Genomic DNA, 19,034 nt, shown 5'->3' on the forward strand with positions numbered 1-19,034 from the left:
CCTTCACTTACTTATGGCTGACATCAAGGGAATGAAAATATCTGTATGTATGTATGGATATATATATATGTGTGTGTATGTATATGTATATATGTGTGTATATATGTGTATATATATATATATATATATATATATATATATATATATATATATATATATATATATATATTATATATGTGTGTGTGTATATATGTATGTACACTCACACTCACACTCACACACACTCACACACACACACACGTATATGTGTGTATATATATAATTATTCAAAGAAGGAGGCAGTACATCCAAAATAGTGAAGAAATGAGGATCATTATTCACCATCACCAGCTACGTTTTAGGTCTTTCTATGGGACAAGCAATGTGGAAAGGCTCCATAGAGGGGTCTAACATGTTGCTGGTCTTGGTGAATAATGTCCTCACTCCTTCACTATTTTGGATGTGCTGCCTTTTTTTTTTTTTTTTTTTTTTTTTGTTTTATATGCCTTCGGCAGGATATTAAAGCATCTGGGCAGTGCTGTTTTTCTTAATTTTTAAATCTGTGTGTGTGTGTGTGTGTGTATTTATCTACTGTTGCCATTTCAGAACTCTCCGGCGCTTTCTTTCTATGCATTTCTAGGGGATTCTGGAAGTATGTTTGAGGTCCTTGTCCTGCTGTAAGACCCATGACTAGGGATGAGCGAACCCAGCTTTCTGACACTGGGCACTACATTGCCACCCAAAATCCTTTGGTAATTTTCAGATTTCATAATGCCTTGCACATACTCAAGTCACTGAGTGCCAGAGACTGAGCAACCCCAAAACCTCTTTGAACATCCACCATATTTGTGCTCTTTCGTTTGTAGGCCTCATTCCGATTGCAGTAAACCGTAAAATGATGTGCTTTGTTAAAAATCTCTATCGTGATCTCATATGTCCACAATACACTTACCCAGAAGGACTTTGGCTTACTGACATTTTGGCAAACTGCAGTCTAGCTTTTTATGTCTGTCAGCAGTGGGGTCTTCCTGGGTCTCCTCCATAGCGTTTCATTTCATTCATATGTCGACCAATAGCTTGTGCTGACACTGATGCACCCTGAGGCTGCAAGACAGCTTGAATTTTTTTGGAATTTGATTGGGGTTGGTTATCCACCATCCAGACTGTTCTGCATTGCAACCTTTTATCAATTTTTCTTTGCCGTAATTGTCCAGATAATTAGCCATAGTGCCATGGGTTGTACATTTCTTATGTTGCTCACTGTAGACAAAGGAACTTCAAGATCTCTGGAGATTGACTTGTAACCTTGACATTTTGTTGATATTTTTCAACAATTTGGGTTCTCAAGTCTGTACACAGATCTTTTCTCCTCTTTCTGTTCCCCATGCTTAATGTGGCACACACAGACACATTGCAAAGTTTGGGTCAACTTCTCCCCCTTTTTATCTGGTTTCAGGTGTAATTTTCCTGTTGCCCTCATCTGTTATTTGCCACAGGGGAGTTTGAACGAGCATCACATGCTTGAAACAAAGTTGTTTACCTACAATTTTGCAAAAGTGTCAGCAATTTTCTCCTGCCCATTTCTGGGAGCATTGTATGAAATTATGTTCAATTTGCCATTTATTTTTCTTTTGATTTTTTTTTTTTGTGTTGTTCTAATACACACAAAGGAAATAAACATGTCATTGCAATAATTATCTGGGAGAAATACTTAATTTTCTGGAACAATATCAAGGGTATCAATACTTTTGGCTATGACTGTGTATGTACCGTATTTTTCAGATTATAAGACGCACTTTTCCTCCCAAAAATTTGGGAGGAAAATGAGGGGTGCGTTCTAAAATCCGAATATAGCTTTACTTGGGGGGTCCTGTCTGTGCAGCGATCGGGCGGCCGGGTGCCTGTGGCTGCGTGCAAGCGACCGGGTACCTGTGGCAGTCTGGTACCTGTGGCTGCGTGCGGGCGGCAGTCGGGTGCCTGTGTGCGGGAGGCAGTTGGCAACGACCCTGGCTGCCGCCCTCACACAGGCACCCGGCTGCCTCCCGCAAGCAGGCACAGGTACCCGGCTGCCACCCGCACACAAGCACAGGTTCCCGGCCGCTTGCACGCAGGGTGTGCAGGCCCCCTGCTTGTTGCCACTCTGTGCATGTGGGCGGCTGTGCAGCAGGTTATCCAGTTTGTCCGAGGTCCCAGTTTCAAATGATGCGCGTGCGCAGATGGAGCTCTTGGATGAGAGCTCCATCTGCGCATGCGCCGCTCCAGGCGCCATCATTTGAACCAGGACCGCGGGCACTGAGACACTCACAGCAACGGCCTGCTGCACGACTCACCTGCCATCGCGGCTCCTGCCACCACGGACCCCGCGGCTCCTGCCACCACAGACCCCGCGGCTCCTGCCAGCACAACCTCTGCCTCTTGTGACCCCGTTTCACCACCACTGCTGCCCCCCTCCGGTAAGAGAACACCGGAGTATAAGACGGACCCCATTTTTATTTTTTTACCTTTTTTTTTTTTTTTTTTTTATGTCTAAATTTGGGGTGCGTCTTATAATCCGGTGCATATTATAAAGCGAAAAATACGGTATATATAATTGTGCTAGGGCCAGATGATGTCTCTGGTTGGAACATAGCATAATGCAGGTACATAGGACTGTATTATGAGCCCTAGGGTACTGTGAAGAACAAGACTCAAAGTCTAACTAGCTGTGGAGTTTTTACAACTTGCTAGTATCACAGCATTACAGAGGTGATTGCACCCTCTCGGGTATGGCAACCATAACAAGCAACAGAGAACGATTTTTGACCTCCCGATCTGTTGTGACCGATGTTAGTGTCTAGCCTTCTTCTAATAGTGACTTTTTTTATTTGTGACTTATACATAGTCACTTACGACTTTTTTATTTTTTGCTTGGATAAGAGCCAACTCATGATGGTGTTTTGTATGCCAACCTTGATGAAGAGTCCATTGAATTAAGATGCTTCAGATTCCGTACGAGGCATGCGCATTTCAGCTAAAATTATGTGGAATAAATTCAGTTTACTTGACGGTGCTAGGCCATGCCCCTCCCACTAGGCCCTGCCCACTTATCAAGTTTGCAGAGGTGAGAAACACACCAAAAGTTACATGTTTTGCACGAAAATATGTTGTGTAAAAATGTTGTGATGTTCGCAACAGTTTTATGCCAGTTTTCTGGTGCAAACTGGTTTTTATAATTTGGAGTCTGTGTGTGTGATTTTGGCTAGCCAGATATTTTAGCCTAATTAATCACCTTGAAACTTTTAAAAGTTTTCTAGCAATTGTTCCGTGCTAGTGAAGTACAAAATCTGTGTATAGTTTTTTTTTTTGGGGTTTTTTTTGTGTGCAAATGAAGCCCAACACATGACATTTTAAAACTTCTCGAAAGGCTCGTGCAACTTTATGCTTTAGAAATTCAAGCAAAGATTCAACTAAAGCAAAAAAACTAATAGAGTAATTTGTGCAAAATTCATCAAGCATTATGTGCCATTTTGATGAATTTGGCATAAATTCCACAACCGCAAAAAGACCTAAAAAAATGTATAAAAGAAACGTAAATGCTGAATTGGGGACCTAAATCTTAAGGTGAAATCCCCCTTTAAAAAGACGTCCTGTGTACATACCTTAACTTTCACGACTTGAAGACGCCTCAAGGTTTTTTAAAATTAATTTTTATTCTAAACATAACAAATTAAATTAGATTTTTTTGAAGGGAGTACGTCTCCGGCATGCAGCTTGACATCCTGCAGTATAAACACAGGTGACTGCGATTATTTTTGAACAGAGGATGAACTATACGGGAAGTTGTCTCCGAGTTTGTGATGTCGTCAATGTATTGTTTGGATGGAAGTTCAGTGTAAACATAATGGTCGTGTGAAAATAAGTGCCCTGCTGTCCACTAAAGACAAATATAAGATTGTTATGGTATATATTCAGAATATGTAATGCATATAGACATCATGATGACTTATTTTTCACTCTATCTTCATTTTTCTTACCAATCATTAGCATTTTTTTTTCTTTTGACATCTTGAAAAAGAAAAATGAAGTTGCGTTTGTGGAATCTTGAAGCCCCCCTCTTACTTCCTTCCTCTCCTTTTCGTAGTCTTCGCTCATCATCCACCATTTCCTATCTGTCATTTCATTATATTTCTTTTGTGTGCACATGGAGATCCTGCCGGCCGCTATTCTGTCATTAGCATATTTTAATGAAGCGGGAAAGGTGAATTTCTAATCAGGGACATCACAATACTGCATTGTTCCAGAACTCAGAATTTGCATTGTTAATATTATCCATTTATCTGTCATTACCCAGCCTTAAAATAAAGTCTTCTAGACAGTATGACAGGTGCATCAATTGGATTCTTTGGGTACTTGTTAATTTCCATTTCTTATGTCAGGTTAAGGGAAATCTGGCTAATTTGTCGTTAATTTAGTCATTTCTTTACAGAAGTCAACTACAAATAGCAGGTACCTAACCGATATGACGTTTGAGAGGAACAACACTCTCAGCAGCCGTTCAGCTCAGCTTAATGATTCTGGACTATACACCTGTCAAGCCAGGAACAGCATTGGGGTTGTGGATGCCACGTTCACATTAGATGTTCTTGGTAAGTCACTGCACGCCTTCACAGCTAAATATAAACTTAATGAAATTTCCATTTAAAGAGCCTTTCCTGGTGGAATATACATTTCTGCAGTCAATCTAGGTGACTGCAGATTGATGAGTCTTGACAGTGTACAATATGCACACCATTAAGATTCTCCATTATCGGCTCAAGGGAGTTGCATATTGGCGGTCACTTGCCAACTAGTTTTTCTCACAACGGTCAAAAAGCTAGTTGGCACATGACAAATCCCATACTTGCTAGCAGTCACATGACCATATGAGCTAGCGATAGAGAGGAATTCTGGTAGTGTACATGTTGTAGACTGTAAGGATTCATCAGTCTACAGTCACATAGAGTGACGGCAGACATTTGTGCTCAGCCTGAAAAACACATAAATATAATGTTAGAAGTACAGAATCAATAACGCAGAAGGATTGATGACTGATTTTGCTTGTCTCCACAGGCTGGTTAGTGCCAATCCAACTTTGAGACATTTTAAGACCGTTGCTATAGATATCAATCTAAATCCCAAATTTTAAATTGGTTTGTCAAATTTTATGAATGGGTTCCACTTGTTTAAGCAAATTTGAGTACATTTTTTTGAGGTTGTCCACTACTTTTACATTGATGGCCAGTCCTTAGAATAGGTCATCTATGTCAGATCGGCCGGACACTCCCGCCGATCAGCTGTTCTTGATCCGTCAGCAGGCAGCTAGAAATGCTTAGTTCTGGACCTGCTCCGTCTTCTGATAGTGGCCGCGGTTGGCTGCTGCACATCTGCCTCCTATTCAAATCAATAAAGTGGATGTGCAGTAGCCGGCCGCGGCCACTATCGGAAGGCGGAGCAAGCTCCAGAACTGAGCATTGCCTGCTGCCGGCACCGAGAACAGCTGATCGGCAGGGGTGTGGGGTGTCTGATCCTGGCTGATCAGACATTGATGACGTATCCTAAGGATAGACCATCAATGTAAAAGTAGTGGACAAACCCCTTTTAAATGTAGTAAATTTTGGAATTTGTTATGATTCACGTGCCAAAAGTGCCCTCATTCTCAGCTGTAAGTTCGGATCCTGGTAGGCCATCACTGTTTGTGCCTGACAGTAGAGGGTTTCATGTGATAAGCACATCACTATCAATGCTATTTTTTAAGGGGTCTCACTGACTGAGGGTGCATTTCAGTAGCTAAGCCAGACCCCTTCTCTGTCTATGTATAGCTATATTCTATTTCTTCACATCAGTACTAGACAGTTGAAATCTATATTTTGCATTGGGCAGTGCATAGTTTTATCTGTGTAAAGCAGCCACTATCTACAAAGTTCTTTCCATCCACGTGTCTTATAACCGTCCTACTTGTTTTTACCTTGTTCTCAGTTTTATCCACATTATTCCATCTATCTATCTCACACTTTGTGTTCATTGAATGTATAACCTTTGACAGGTTACCTATCTTCTCCTGACACACACATTCTTGATTTTATTGGCCTTGTACAAAATTTACTATCATTAACTTCCAGTCATTATTATTCTTATTATATATATTTTTTTTATTTTATTTCAGAAATGGGATACATTAGTCTGACTGTGATGGATAACACCACACTGGATGTATCTGTTAATGCTGGAGAGAACATTGTGCTGCAGGTCTACATTGACGCGTATCCCCGACCACATGACGAGTTCTGGACTTTCATGAATGAGACTGTTCTCAACACCTCTGACCATTTTGTTCAACCAAAAGATGAAGGCAACAATAGGTATGCCAGCAATACAGTCATATATTCACAATTGTATGAGCTCAGTGTATTTTTACAGTAAGGAAAATAGCCATTTGATACACTACAGAGAATGGAGAGGTCTGTTATTTTTATCATATGTACACTTCAACTGTTACACAGAATCCCCCCCCCCCCAGAAAATCACATTGTACGATTATTAAATAATTGATTTGCATTTTATGGCATGAAATGAAATTAGTATTTGATCACCTACCAACCAACAAGAATTCTGGGTCTCACAGATCTGCTATTTTTTTCTTTAAGTAGTCCTCCTACTCTGCACTCATTACCTGTATTAATTGCACCTGCATAGACATGTTACCTGTATAAAAGACACCTTTCCTCACACTCCATCACACTCCAACCTCTCCACCATGGCTGAGACCAAAGAGCTGTGTAACGACACCAGGGACAAAATTGTAGACCTGCACAATTGCAAAATGCTCCATAAGCAGTTCAAGGTCCTGGAGTGGCGTAGCCAGTCTCCAGACCTGAACCCAATAGAAAATCTTTGGCGGGAGCTGAAACTAAATGATGCTCAGCGACAACCCCAAAACCTGAAAGATCTGGAGAAGATCTGTATGGAGGAGCGCACCAAAATCCCTGCTGTACTGTGTACAAACCTGGTGAAGAACTACAGGAAATGTCTGTCCTCTGTAATGGCAAACGAGTTTCTGTACCAAATATTAAGTTCTGTTTTTCTATTGTATCAAATACTTATTTTATCCAATAACATTTAAATCAATTATTTAGAAATTAACCAATTTGATTTTTCTGTATTTTTGAGGGATTCTGTATATCACAGTTGTACTGTACCTACGATAAAAATTACAGACCCCTCCATTCTTTGTATGTGAGAAAACTTGCAGAAATGGCAGTGTATCAAATACATATTTTCCCCACTGTATGACACGTTGATACAATGTAAAGTAGTCAGTGTACAGCTTGTATAACAGTGTAAATTTGGTGCCCTCTAAATAACTCAACACACAGCCATTAATGTCTAAACTGCTAGCAACAAAAGTGAAACGGGCCTAAGTGAAAATGGCCAAATTGTGATCAATTAGCCATTTTCCCTCCTCTGTTTCATGTAACTCATTAGTGTTACAAGAGCTCAGGTGTGAGCAGGTGTGTTACATGCGGTGTTATTGCTCACACACACTCATACTGGTCACTGGAAGTTCAACATGGCTCCTCATGGCAAAGAAATCTCTGAGGATCTAAAAAAAAAAAATGTTGCTCTACATAAAGATTGCCTACGCTATAAGAAGATTGCCAACACCCTGAAACTAAGCTGCAGCACGGTGTCCAAGACCATACAGTGGTTTAACAACTTTCCACCCAGAACAGACCTCGTCCTGGTTGAGGGAAGAAGTTTAGTGCATGTGCTCAGCGTCCTATCCATAGGTTGTCTTTTCAAATTAGGCTGCTTTCGCACTACTTTTTTTTTTAACATGCGTCATGATCGGTTTTTTTGTTTGTTTTTTTTGCTGTAAAAGTGGATCCTGCTTTTACAGCAAGCAAACGCATGTGTTATTTTGCAGGATCCTGTCACTTTAAGTTTATGGGCGGGCATTGGAGTCATGTGATCGGGAGTCAGTGGAACTGAACGTGATAGACTGGGAGCCGGCTTCTGACAGCTGCGGAGGCTCGTAACCAAGGTAAACATCGGGTAACTTGCTTGGATACCTGATATTTACCAAAAAATACTGCCTCGTTGGACACAATTTGGATATTTTCACTTAGGGGTGTACTCACTTTTGTTGCCAGTTATTTAGCGGGCACAAAATTTACGCTGTTATACAAGCTGTACACTGACTACTTTACATTGTAACAAAGTGTCATATCTCCAGTGTTGTCCCATGAAAGGAATATAATTAAATATTTACAAAAATGTCAGGGAAGTACTCATTTTTCTGACACACTGTATATAATACACACTGTATATCACAGTATATCTGTAACTTAATTGAATTTGCTACTCTACTCTTGACTAGGTATGTTAGTGAGCTACATCTGATCCGTCTTAAAGGGCATGAGAAGGGAATCTATACATTTTATGCCATGAATTCTGATGCCAACTCATCTGTCAGCTTCAATGTATCGGTGAAGAGTAAGTGTGAACGTTTACTTGGTTACATTGTGGAGAATTTCCGAAGAGTTTCTACTAATGGATTTCTTTTGTACTTTTACAGCAAAACCGGAAATCCTATTTGTTGAGCCCCTTAGTCATGACATGCTCCAGTGCGTGGCAGCCGGATACCCTGTGCCTTCCATTGAATGGTTATTCTGTTCGGGATTTGAATCCAGGTATTGGACACTACACAAGGCTCATTCGTAATTCATAGAGAGCAGGTGAAATAAGTATTAAAAAAGTCTCCAATTTTCTAAGTAAATATATTTCTAAAGGTGCTATTGACATGAATTTCTCAAAAGATGTCAGTAACAGCCCATCTAATTTATACGGGTAAAGGAATCAAACCCTGATTGCCATAAATTCTGTGTAATAGTAAGAAATGACACAGGGAGAAAGTATTGAACACATGCTTTCTGAAATGTAATTAATACTTTGTAGAAAAGGCTTTGTTTCTGATGACTGCTTCAAGACACCATCTGTATGGAAACTCTAGTCGCTTGCATTGCTCAGGTGTGATATTTGCCCATTCTTCCACACAAACACTCTTCAAGTCCTGAAGGTCCAATGGGCTCCTTCTTTGATCTCTGCGCTTTAGTTCCTTCCATTAATTTTCTATTGGATTCAGGTCAGGTGATTGGTTGGCCCATTTTAGCAGCTAATTTTTTCTTTTTCTGAAACCAATTGAGCATTTCCTTGACTCTTGTGTTTGGGATCATTGTCTTCATCTTCACCAGCCTGGTAGATGGCAGTAGATTTTTATCAAGAATGTCTCAATTAATTTGTCAATTCATTCTGCCTTCAATCATATGAAGTTTACCGGTGCAGTCTGCTGAAATATTGTCCCACACAATGATGTTCCCACCGCCAAACTTCACTGTTGGTATAGTGTTAAAGGCCTCCAAACATGGTGTGTGTTATGACATCCAAACAGTTGAATTTTGGTCTCCTCTAACCAGACTATATTCTCCCAGTATTTCAGAGTCTTGTCTAAATGTTGTTGAGCAAACGTTACTCGCTTGAACATGCTTTTTTGTTCAGCAATGGAGTCTTATGTCGTGAGAGTACATACAGGCAATAGAGGTTGAGTGCATTACTTATTTTCTATGAAACAATTGTATCTGCTGATTCCAGGTCTTTCTGTAGCTCTCCACAGATAGTTCTTGGCTCTTGGCAACTCTTCTGATAATTCTTTTCACCCCTCTGGCTGAAATATTGCAGGGGGCACCTGGTTGTGGACGGTTTATAATGTTCTTTCCATTTACGGATTATGACCCCAACAGTGCTCACTGCAACCTTCAGTAGTTTAGAAATTCTTCTGTAACCAATGCCATCAATATGTTTTGCAATAATAAGGTTGCAAAGGTCTTGAGACAGCTCACTGATTTTACCCATCATTAATTGTTTTTTTGTTGTGTGGCACCTTGGTAATGAAACACCTTTTTATTTGCCATGAGTTGAACCAGCTGATATTATTTTTCACTAAGTGTCAGGATTGTTTTGTAATTTAGTGATTGATTTCAGCTGGTTTCATAACTTTTCATTGCTTTTTGCACCTCTTTCTTCATATAGTCAATACTTTTTGCTTGTGTCATTTCTCATTATTACACATAACTTAACTTAATTTCTGGACATCTATTGTTTTGATTTCTTTGCCTGTGGATTTGGATGGGTTGTTACCGACATCTGTTGAGAATTGAATGTCAATTGGTGACGTGTTCACTACTGATTTCACCCGCTGTATATATTTTTTTTCCTGTTGTTTTAGTTTAACGTTGATATCTCAACCCATTTTTGAAGCAGGAACTCCAATATTTAAAATCTTAGACATAGTAGACTCTTTAGTGTCCTGAGTGCAGACCATTGACAGCCAGACCTTGCTACTGACTGTGTTCTTGCATTATTGACATAGGATCTATTTACTGGTCTGAGACAATTACTTATGTGTCATCCAACTCTATGGGAGTGACACTATAATCTAGTTTGCAGGCGCATCATGTATCAACACAGGTGATTCCATTTTTGTTTTTTTTTTTATTATTTATTTCCCTGTATCTTTATCTGTAGTTTCCATTTGCGTTACATCCGAATCTTCATGAAAGAAACATGTCTGACCTGACTTTGTTATTGCAGGTGTGCAGCAGTAATACCAATTGATACAAAGCAGAGCATGGAAAACTCCTCTCTTGGGCGCACGGTTGTAGAAAGCATCATTGATGTGAGCACTATTAAGGAAAAGAACGGCACCGTGCAGTGCTTCGCGCACAATGACGTGGAGAGGATTATGTCAGTTTTCAGTTTTGCTGTTACAGGTAAATATAATTGTTCATTTTTTGTTAGAAATTAACTTAAGTACCGTATCTTTCAGATTAGGCTGGTTTCACATCTCCGGTATTTTGCCGAATCCGGCACAAATGCAGTACAGTTACACTCATTTACAATGGAAGCGTGACACCATGCAGACACATGCTTCATACACAACCGCATGTGTCTGCATGGTGTGGCGCTTCCATTGTAAATGAATGTAACTGTACTGCATTTGTGCCGGATCCGGCTTCCGGCAAAATACCGGAGATGTGAAACCAGCAGTATAAGATGCACTTTTCATTCCAAAAATTTGGGAGGAAAATGAGGGTTGCGTCTTATCCGAATGTAGCTTACCGGGGTAGGTGGAAAGGTGTCACAGGAGGCAGGGGCGATGCTGCGGGTGCTGTGCTGGTGCTTGCTATGGGGGGTGAGGCAGGATTCATCCTGAAAATGTCGGCGGTGCAGGCTTCAAATAATGGCATCCGAAGTCTGCCCGTGTACAGGTGGAGCTCTTGGCTCAATATCTCATCTGCACACACTATGCCTCTGGCCTATTGATCTACCAGCAGCATACTTGAGGAAAATGGCGCTAAGAGGTGGCGCATGCACAGATGAGATCTCGGCTTGTCTTTGAGCCAATAGCTCAACCTGCGCATGCGCCGACTCCAGGCGTCATTTCTTTGAAGCTCGCACAGCTTACAGTTTCTAGATGTTCCCCGACTCACAGCGCCCGCAGCGAGCATCTGGGACACTCATTGCCCTGCTCCACTACTGCCGCTGCCTCCTGTGACCCCCACTCCACCACCGCTGCCGCCCCCCAGTAAGACGCCACCAAGATTATAGGACGGACCCCCACTTTTTTATTTATTTTTTTTAATTCTTTTTCCTTTTTTTTCCCTCTAAATTTGGGGTGCATCTTATAATGTGGTTCCCCTTATACAAAAATTACCGTAATTAAACAGAACCTTGTTAATAAGGCTGACTCATTTCACAAATGTAATGGGAAAGAGCCAGTCGGGGAAAGAGCCAGCCGGGGAAAGATAAAATATAAAAATATTAGTTTTTCTTATCTACTGCCTATACTTTATTTGCCAAATAGCCTCAGACTTCTCTTTTACACATGATCATGGCCATTTCATGATCATATACTCCTCTTTATTCTGTTTTGCAGAAATTAGTCCATCTATTGAATAAATATGAACCTCTTCTTTTTTTTTTTTTTTTTTTACTTTGCTTTCCTATTGTAAGAAACCCTTTTTGTTTCCTAGCAGAAAGGAATTCCCACAAACTATTTACGCCATTGCTAATCGGATTCATAGTAGCCGCCGCTGTGTTGTGCGTCGCCATGTCCATCCTCACGTACAAATACTTGCAGGTACGGCAGACACTTGTGTTTTGCTCCCACCAATGTTATTTCGTGGGTTTGTTTTCTTTTACTTAGTTTATGTTCTTTACTTAATACAGAAACCAAAGTATGAAATTCAGTGGAAGGTAGTAGAAGAAATCAATGGAAATAATTACGTTTACATTGATCCAACCCAACTTCCTTATGATAACAAGTGGGAGTTCCCCAGAGACCGGCTGTGCTTTGGTTGGTATATCGTGTTATTTCACTACCATATTGTACAATCCTTTATACAAAAATGCACATCTCTCTGCTCTTTATTCACTTTCCTGTTTTACGTCTCTGTTGAATCTCTGAGATATAATATCTATGGATCCAGGTGGTACATCCCTATGCTCCAATTTCATATGAAAGCACATAAATTTATAACAAACGTACCATTAGAAAGTTACCCTCTGTTTAAGGCCCTGTGCGTACGCTGCGGTTTTTGCCGTAGTTTTGATGCATGAATTGATGCAGAAAATGTTCATACCCTTTATGCAGTCATTCCCCAGCAAAACATATGGTAAAAAAAAATGCTGTGCGCACACTGCGTTTTTTTTCCCCTACAGGTTTTGCTGCCGAATTTCTGCAGCAAAAAAAATGTGCATGCCACTTCTTTTCTGCAGGTGCCTGCGGTTTTGCCATAGATAATGGTAAAAAACCACAGGGAACAATCACGGCCAAACTGCAGTAAAACCGCATGCCGTTTTCGGGTGCGTTTTTTTTTTTTTTTTTTTTTTTCTTTTTGCCGCAGATGCAGTATCTTTCAGAGGGTGTGGAATTTTCTTACGACAATTCCATTTTCTAGTGTGCACAGGGCCTAAATCAGGTTTTTATTTTTATGTATATTTTTTAAATAAATTTGACTTTTTTTTTATTTTTATTTTCTTCTATCACTATCTAAAAAAAAAAAATACATGAAATGAAATGTTCATATTGGCCATTAGGGCAATTCTGCTATTTCCTTTTTTTTTAAAGTTCATTTCCAGCAATAGATCAACTCCGATCCCGTGTTTGTATTGAAATATCTGTGCAAAGGTCATTGTAAGACGGGAGAGGAGCAGGGTCAGGTATGACCTTGTCTATTGTGATTGGTGGATCTTGTGCGATCTGCTGTATATAGATGTGTTACCTGTCACTGCAATCCTGTCTGTGATGATGATGAGACTTTTGAAAAGTTTTCTGTAAAGGCCAGGGACTATGGGTTAAAAGCCTCTAGTGGCCAATGTGACGCTTCCAGTTTTTGGGTTATTTTTTCGTCAAACCTTTTTAGAATTACATTTAATGCAAACCCTGATTAAAAAAAATAGGTCATTATCTGATGATACATTTTTTTTATGTGAACCTGGCAGAGCAAAAATCCTGTTTTGTTGGATTGGACCCTAGTTTTACTTCTAAGGTGAAAATAGCCTGATGGCACGGTGGCTCAGTGGTTAGTGCTTCAGTCTTGCAGCGCTGGGGTCCTGGGTTCATATCCCACCAGGGACAACATCTACAAGGAGTTGTCTGGGCTCTTTCCCACACTCCAAAGACATGCAGATCAGGAATTTAGATTGTGAGCCCCAATGGGGACAGTGTTGTTGATTATGTGAAGTGCTGTGGAATTAATGGTGCTATATAAGTGAATAAATATTATTATGATAACTCGCCCCATCGGGATCCCTAGAGGGGCACACATTGGCTTTGACTACAGCTCCAAGTCAATATTTAAGTTATTCAGTTCCATATTTAGAACAATTTGTTTCATTCTATCCTAAACTACTATATTTAATAATCTATTCTATATTTTTTATTTTATTTTTTTTTTTAACATTCAATCATTTTATATTTGTTTTCGAATAGGTAAGATTCTGGGTGCTGGCGCCTTTGGTAAAGTGGTTGAAGCCACGGCATACGGCCTATTTAAGGAAGATAATGCACTCACCGTTGCAGTTAAAATGCTGAAACGTAAGAATAATCCTTTCTCGAGTTTCTGTTTTAGGGAACAATAAAACTGTGGACCTGACATGACATCTCTTTCTGTGCAGCAAGTGCCCATGCTACGGAGCGGGAAGCCCTCATGTCGGAGCTGAAGGTCTTGAGCTATCTTGGCCATCACAAGAACATTGTCAACCTACTGGGAGCCTGCACCGTGGGAGGTAAATAAATGCATATGTAACGGAAACTAATATCTTGCACTGAGGCTGTGTGATTATCTAGAAATAAGACCATTATTGAGAAAGCTGGTTATAGCTAATACATTCTAGAATGCTCATGAATTGAAGCAAATTATGCAAAATTCTCCCAAGTCATTCATATCAGCCCAGAAGGATCATCATGGCGTAGTAATGAATATGGAGGCGTCACTGCTGCCAAATGACGCATGCCGGAGAGACAATCCATTAAATATCGTACTTTGCGGTTTATAAGACACACTGGATTTTAAAACTGCCCCCAAATTTGGAGAAAAAAGGTAAAACAAAAAAATGGGGTCTTACAATCAGGTGGTGTCTTACCGGGGAGGGGTGTCAGTCGAGGTGTAACGGGGGTCACAGGAAGCAGGGGTTTTGGTGAAGTAGGGCGGTCCGGCGGGTGTCCCAGATGGAGTGAGGCAGCAGGCATCATCCAGAAAACTGTCTGCATTGCGGGCTTCAAAACAATGGCACCGGAATCAACTTGTGCGCAGATTGAGCTATCAGCTCAATGACAATTAGAGATCTCTTCTGTGCACACGCCACATCCGAGCACCATTTTACTTAAGTCCACTGCTGGGAGATCACTGGGCTGGATGTGGTGCGTGCTGAGAAGAGATTTTGAGCCGAGAGTTCCACCTGCGCACATGCCGACTCCAGGAGCCATTATTCAAACCCGCACAGCTGCCATTTTCAAGATGGCACTTGCCAGTGTCTCACCCGCTCACAGCATCTGCAGCACCACCAGCACAGCGCCTGCACCTCAATCAACACAGCGCCCGCAGCATCGCTGCTGCTTCCTGCTACCTCTCTCCACTATCTCCGAGTAAGTTACATTTGGATTATTAGACACATCCCTTATTTTCCTCCCAAATTTTTGGGAGGAAAAGTGTGTCTTATAATCCGAAAAATAGCATATTTATTTTGTAGCACCGCCAATGTCCGTTAATGTTCTTTGAAATTGACAAGGTGTTTTTCCCATATTTTACAATAAAAACAATGTCCGTGCGAGCATCACGGAGTAACACTCGGTTTCATCTTCTGGCTTCCTGTATGGTGAAATCAGTTGTGTCCTTTATGCTTTTCTTACGTCTACAGTAAACAACTGAGGAAGTTGGAGACACAAACAAATACGTGTTCTGCTCTTTGTGACATCGGTTGTATGGAATCATTCCTTGTACAGGATTACAGTGGGATATTATTTATTCTGTTGTATGTTGTTTTTGCATAATTTTTTAAGTATTTATTATGTCCTGACTCATGCATGCTTATAACACAAAGGCCACCTGGTTGCCTAAGGGGTTAATGATAATCGCTTAATTGTGAGTTCAGCTTAAGTCTCGATGTGTTACTAAGCCTTTATGGAGCCAGGGACAACTGAAGAGCTGTTCATAAGGACTTGTGCCGTTGTAGGTTGAGCATCGTAAATGCATCATCAATCATCCTTCGTCAGACAGAAACACATAATCTATTCAGTGGAGCTCAGGCAGCGATACGCTTTAATTTGCTGTGTCTCCCTGGCAAATTATATGCTGAACAAACGTGTGCATGGGCACAAAGGAAAGTCTACCAAAGAAAGCTCATTACGAGAGAAGAATCCTATGTTTCCATATATGCATATGAAATAGGAAGGGGGGGGGGGAATTGATGCCAATGTCCTGCTGTCTGCCTGTAAAGTTTTCAATCTCAAGACTCCAAGATGGGTCTCCAAATTGTCTTTTGTCTTTATTGCCAGAGTTGTGGGAGCAAGAGGCCTATGACTGTCACTCATGCTACTTGCTACAATGTTTGTGAAATTTGATTTGGTCGTACTAAAAAATATATCACAAATATTCTGCAAAGAAAACACCTGCCACCAGACACGGTTTATTTTAAAGAAACAAATTGTTCTTTACTCACCCTCCCTGTGGCCAACATTGAGTCTCCGCTGCTGCGCCCGCTCCCAGTGTCTGTTATTGTTATTGTCTGCAGCCCTGATGTCATGTTGACAGCGCAGCAGCCAAACCCTGAGCTCAGCAGATTGTGCCGTCTACATGGACAGAAGCGCTTAGACACATCCTATTGACACACATCCAGATGGTACTGCTGAGGATTTCTATTGACACACATCCAGATGGTAATGCTGCAACTTTCTATTGATACACACAGATGGTACTGCTGCGGCTTTCTATTTTCACACATCCAGATGGTACTGCTGTGGCTTTCTATTGACACACATTCAGATGGTACTGCTGCGGCTTTCTATTGACACACATCCAGATGGTACTGCTGCAGCTTTCTATTGACACACATACTGATGGTACTGCTTCGGCTTTCTATTGACACACATACTGATGGTACTGCTTCGGCTTTCTATTGAGTTTTATCTCATCCTAGAGTTGGATTCATACCCACACTGCTCAGTACTACTGTGTAATATCCACTTTGTTTCTGAATATTTGCTTCAATGACACTGGAGAGTTGGAATCACTCATGTCTGTGTGTGCTGTGTATTGGAGACACCATAACTAGCTTGGAGACCAATAAAAATTACAGACAGTGTGTAGTGCAGTATACCATACATATTATGGCCAAAATAGTGTTATTCCTCATATACACACAACAGCTTATTCTCAAAACTTACCTGAAGAACAAATACACTTTAAGGGGGGTTCCTCGAAATGTATTTGGTGCCCTGTCATTCTGATGTAAGAGGATTGGTTAGTTTTCTTGACTTTGGATTTCAGTGGAGAAAAACTGTTGATGGACAGACTTCTCTGCACTGAAATCAGCGACTTGGACCTGTTCATTTTCAAGTAAGGTGGGGTTGCAGGAAACTAATTGAAATGTCATAAAAGGTAATTATGGTAACATATATCCTTTTAAATAAACATAATATTTTGCTAAGTATTTATAAGTCATGCTTAAGCTTGTAATTTCTGTTGATCCAGTTTACAGACAAGACTACAGATTTATTAAAGCAATTACTGCAGTGTTCTGACATATTACGGTGTTATTTGTCTGGAGTCCCTGCACCACTTTTTCTGACCTGTTTGAACGTGTCAGACAAATGCGGTGGTCTTCAGAGACCCATGTCATGCACTCATTTATCAAACCTTTCTGTTTTTTAAAAGTGTTAGACTACGATGTCATGTCTGATCTGGTGTTTAATCCTTTGCCCCATTGTTGAAGAGGTTGTCCACTACTTCTGCATTGATGGTCTATCGATTGGATAGGTCATCAATGTCTGATTGGCCATTGTGCGACACCCAGCACCCCCACCGATCAGCTGTTCTTGGCCCTGGTGGTAGCATGCAGCCGGAAATGCTCAGTTCCAGAGTTACCGCATCTTCTGATAGCATTCGGGTACCTCCCATCCGTCTCCTATTGATTTGAACGGGAGGCGGATGTGCAGTACCCGGCTTTGGACGCTATCAGAAGATGAATCCGCTCCGGAACTGAGCATTTCCTGCTGCCACCAGTACCGAGAACAGCTGATCGGCCGAAGTGCTGGGTGTCTGACCCCGGTCGATCAGACATTGAGCCCTCATCATGCCAGCAGTGGATGCCGCGTTCTGCACACAGCTCTCAATCATCCAGATACCAGTGATAATTAAACATGTTTCCAGACTGATGAAGGTCGCCTGATCAAAACGTTTCTGCCTGTTAAGTTTCTGAATATTTAAAATAAATAGTACAAAATCAAGTATTACTTACTTAATTAGACATGGATGACCTATCGGAAGGATAAGACATCAGTGTAAAAGTAGTGGCCAACCTCTTTAATATTACTAGTTGCAGTCTTGTAAAAGCCACTTTACGACAGGGAAAAAAAAAACAAGTGACAGGGCAATCTTCCTCATGTAAAGAGTTTAAAATTCTTGTATGCACAAAAATATGTAGAAAGTGAATGTATCATTCAGGTAACTGTGGAAATGGCATTACGTAATGTTGTGCAGTGACCCGGCAGGTTGTCCTTACACTGTTGACAGCCTCTTTAAGTGGATCACTTCTCCAAATAGAAACCTATTACGTGGTCTCCGCTGCATTCTGGGGCACCTTGTAATTTACATTCTTTAGAAATTAGTTATAACCCTACCCAAGGAAGTACTGAAATCCTCAGACTACTTGGAAAGATCGGTTCAACAGAAAACTCTCCGGGTGCTTCAGTTCTACATAGCTGGATCTGATATTAGGCATTTATGTTTTTTAGGAGCTTCTGATCTTAAAATTAATTTTTGGGTGATTAGCTGTCCTCCTTCATTTCTTTACGGATGCAGAATTCATCTGTTATATTTTTTTTATATATGTTTGCATGATTTAATTATCTAGGAAATATAAGCTACTAGCTGTAGTACCCAGCATTGCCCAGGATAGTAACTTAAGTGTCTCTCTCCCTCTCTGTCTGTCTCTTTCCCTCGCTCTGTCTGTCTCTTTCCCTCGCTCTGTCTGTCTCTTTCCCTCGCTCTGTCTGTCTCTTTCCCTCGCTCTGTCTGTCTTTCCCTCTCTCTGTCTGTCTCTCTCTTTCCCTCGCTCTGTCTCTCTTTCCCTCGCTCTGTCTGTCTCTTTCCCTCACTCTGTCTGTCTTTCCCTCGCTCTGTCTCTGTCTTTCCCTCGCTCTGTCTGTCTCTTTCCCTCACTCTGTCTGTCTCTTTCCCTCACTCTGTCTGTCTCTTTCC

General features: G+C 40.9%; 1 protein-coding gene across 2 annotated transcripts in view; it reads left to right on the forward strand.

Annotated features, from left to right (window-relative positions):
• Window positions 1-19,034, forward strand: part of KIT (KIT proto-oncogene, receptor tyrosine kinase) — a 119,599-nt gene that overhangs the window by 83,049 nt on the left and 17,516 nt on the right. The window contains exons 5-13 of one of the 2 annotated variants that reach the window (XM_075347045.1): window positions 4,445-4,604; window positions 6,161-6,356; window positions 8,375-8,490; window positions 8,573-8,687; window positions 10,645-10,823; window positions 12,087-12,193; window positions 12,283-12,409; window positions 14,048-14,152; window positions 14,233-14,343. In XM_075347045.1, coding sequence (XP_075203160.1) covers window positions 4,445-4,604; window positions 6,161-6,356; window positions 8,375-8,490; window positions 8,573-8,687; window positions 10,645-10,823; window positions 12,087-12,193; window positions 12,283-12,409; window positions 14,048-14,152; window positions 14,233-14,343 — 1,216 coding nt within the window. The remainder of the gene's footprint in view (window positions 1-4,444; window positions 4,605-6,160; window positions 6,357-8,374; window positions 8,491-8,572; window positions 8,688-10,644; window positions 10,824-12,086; window positions 12,194-12,282; window positions 12,410-14,047; window positions 14,153-14,232; window positions 14,344-19,034) is intronic. The other variant, XM_075347046.1, reaches the window with a different exon arrangement.

This window comes from Anomaloglossus baeobatrachus, chromosome 1, assembly GCF_048569485.1.
Source record: "Anomaloglossus baeobatrachus isolate aAnoBae1 chromosome 1, aAnoBae1.hap1, whole genome shotgun sequence".
Lineage (NCBI taxonomy): Eukaryota > Metazoa > Chordata > Amphibia > Anura > Aromobatidae > Anomaloglossus > Anomaloglossus baeobatrachus.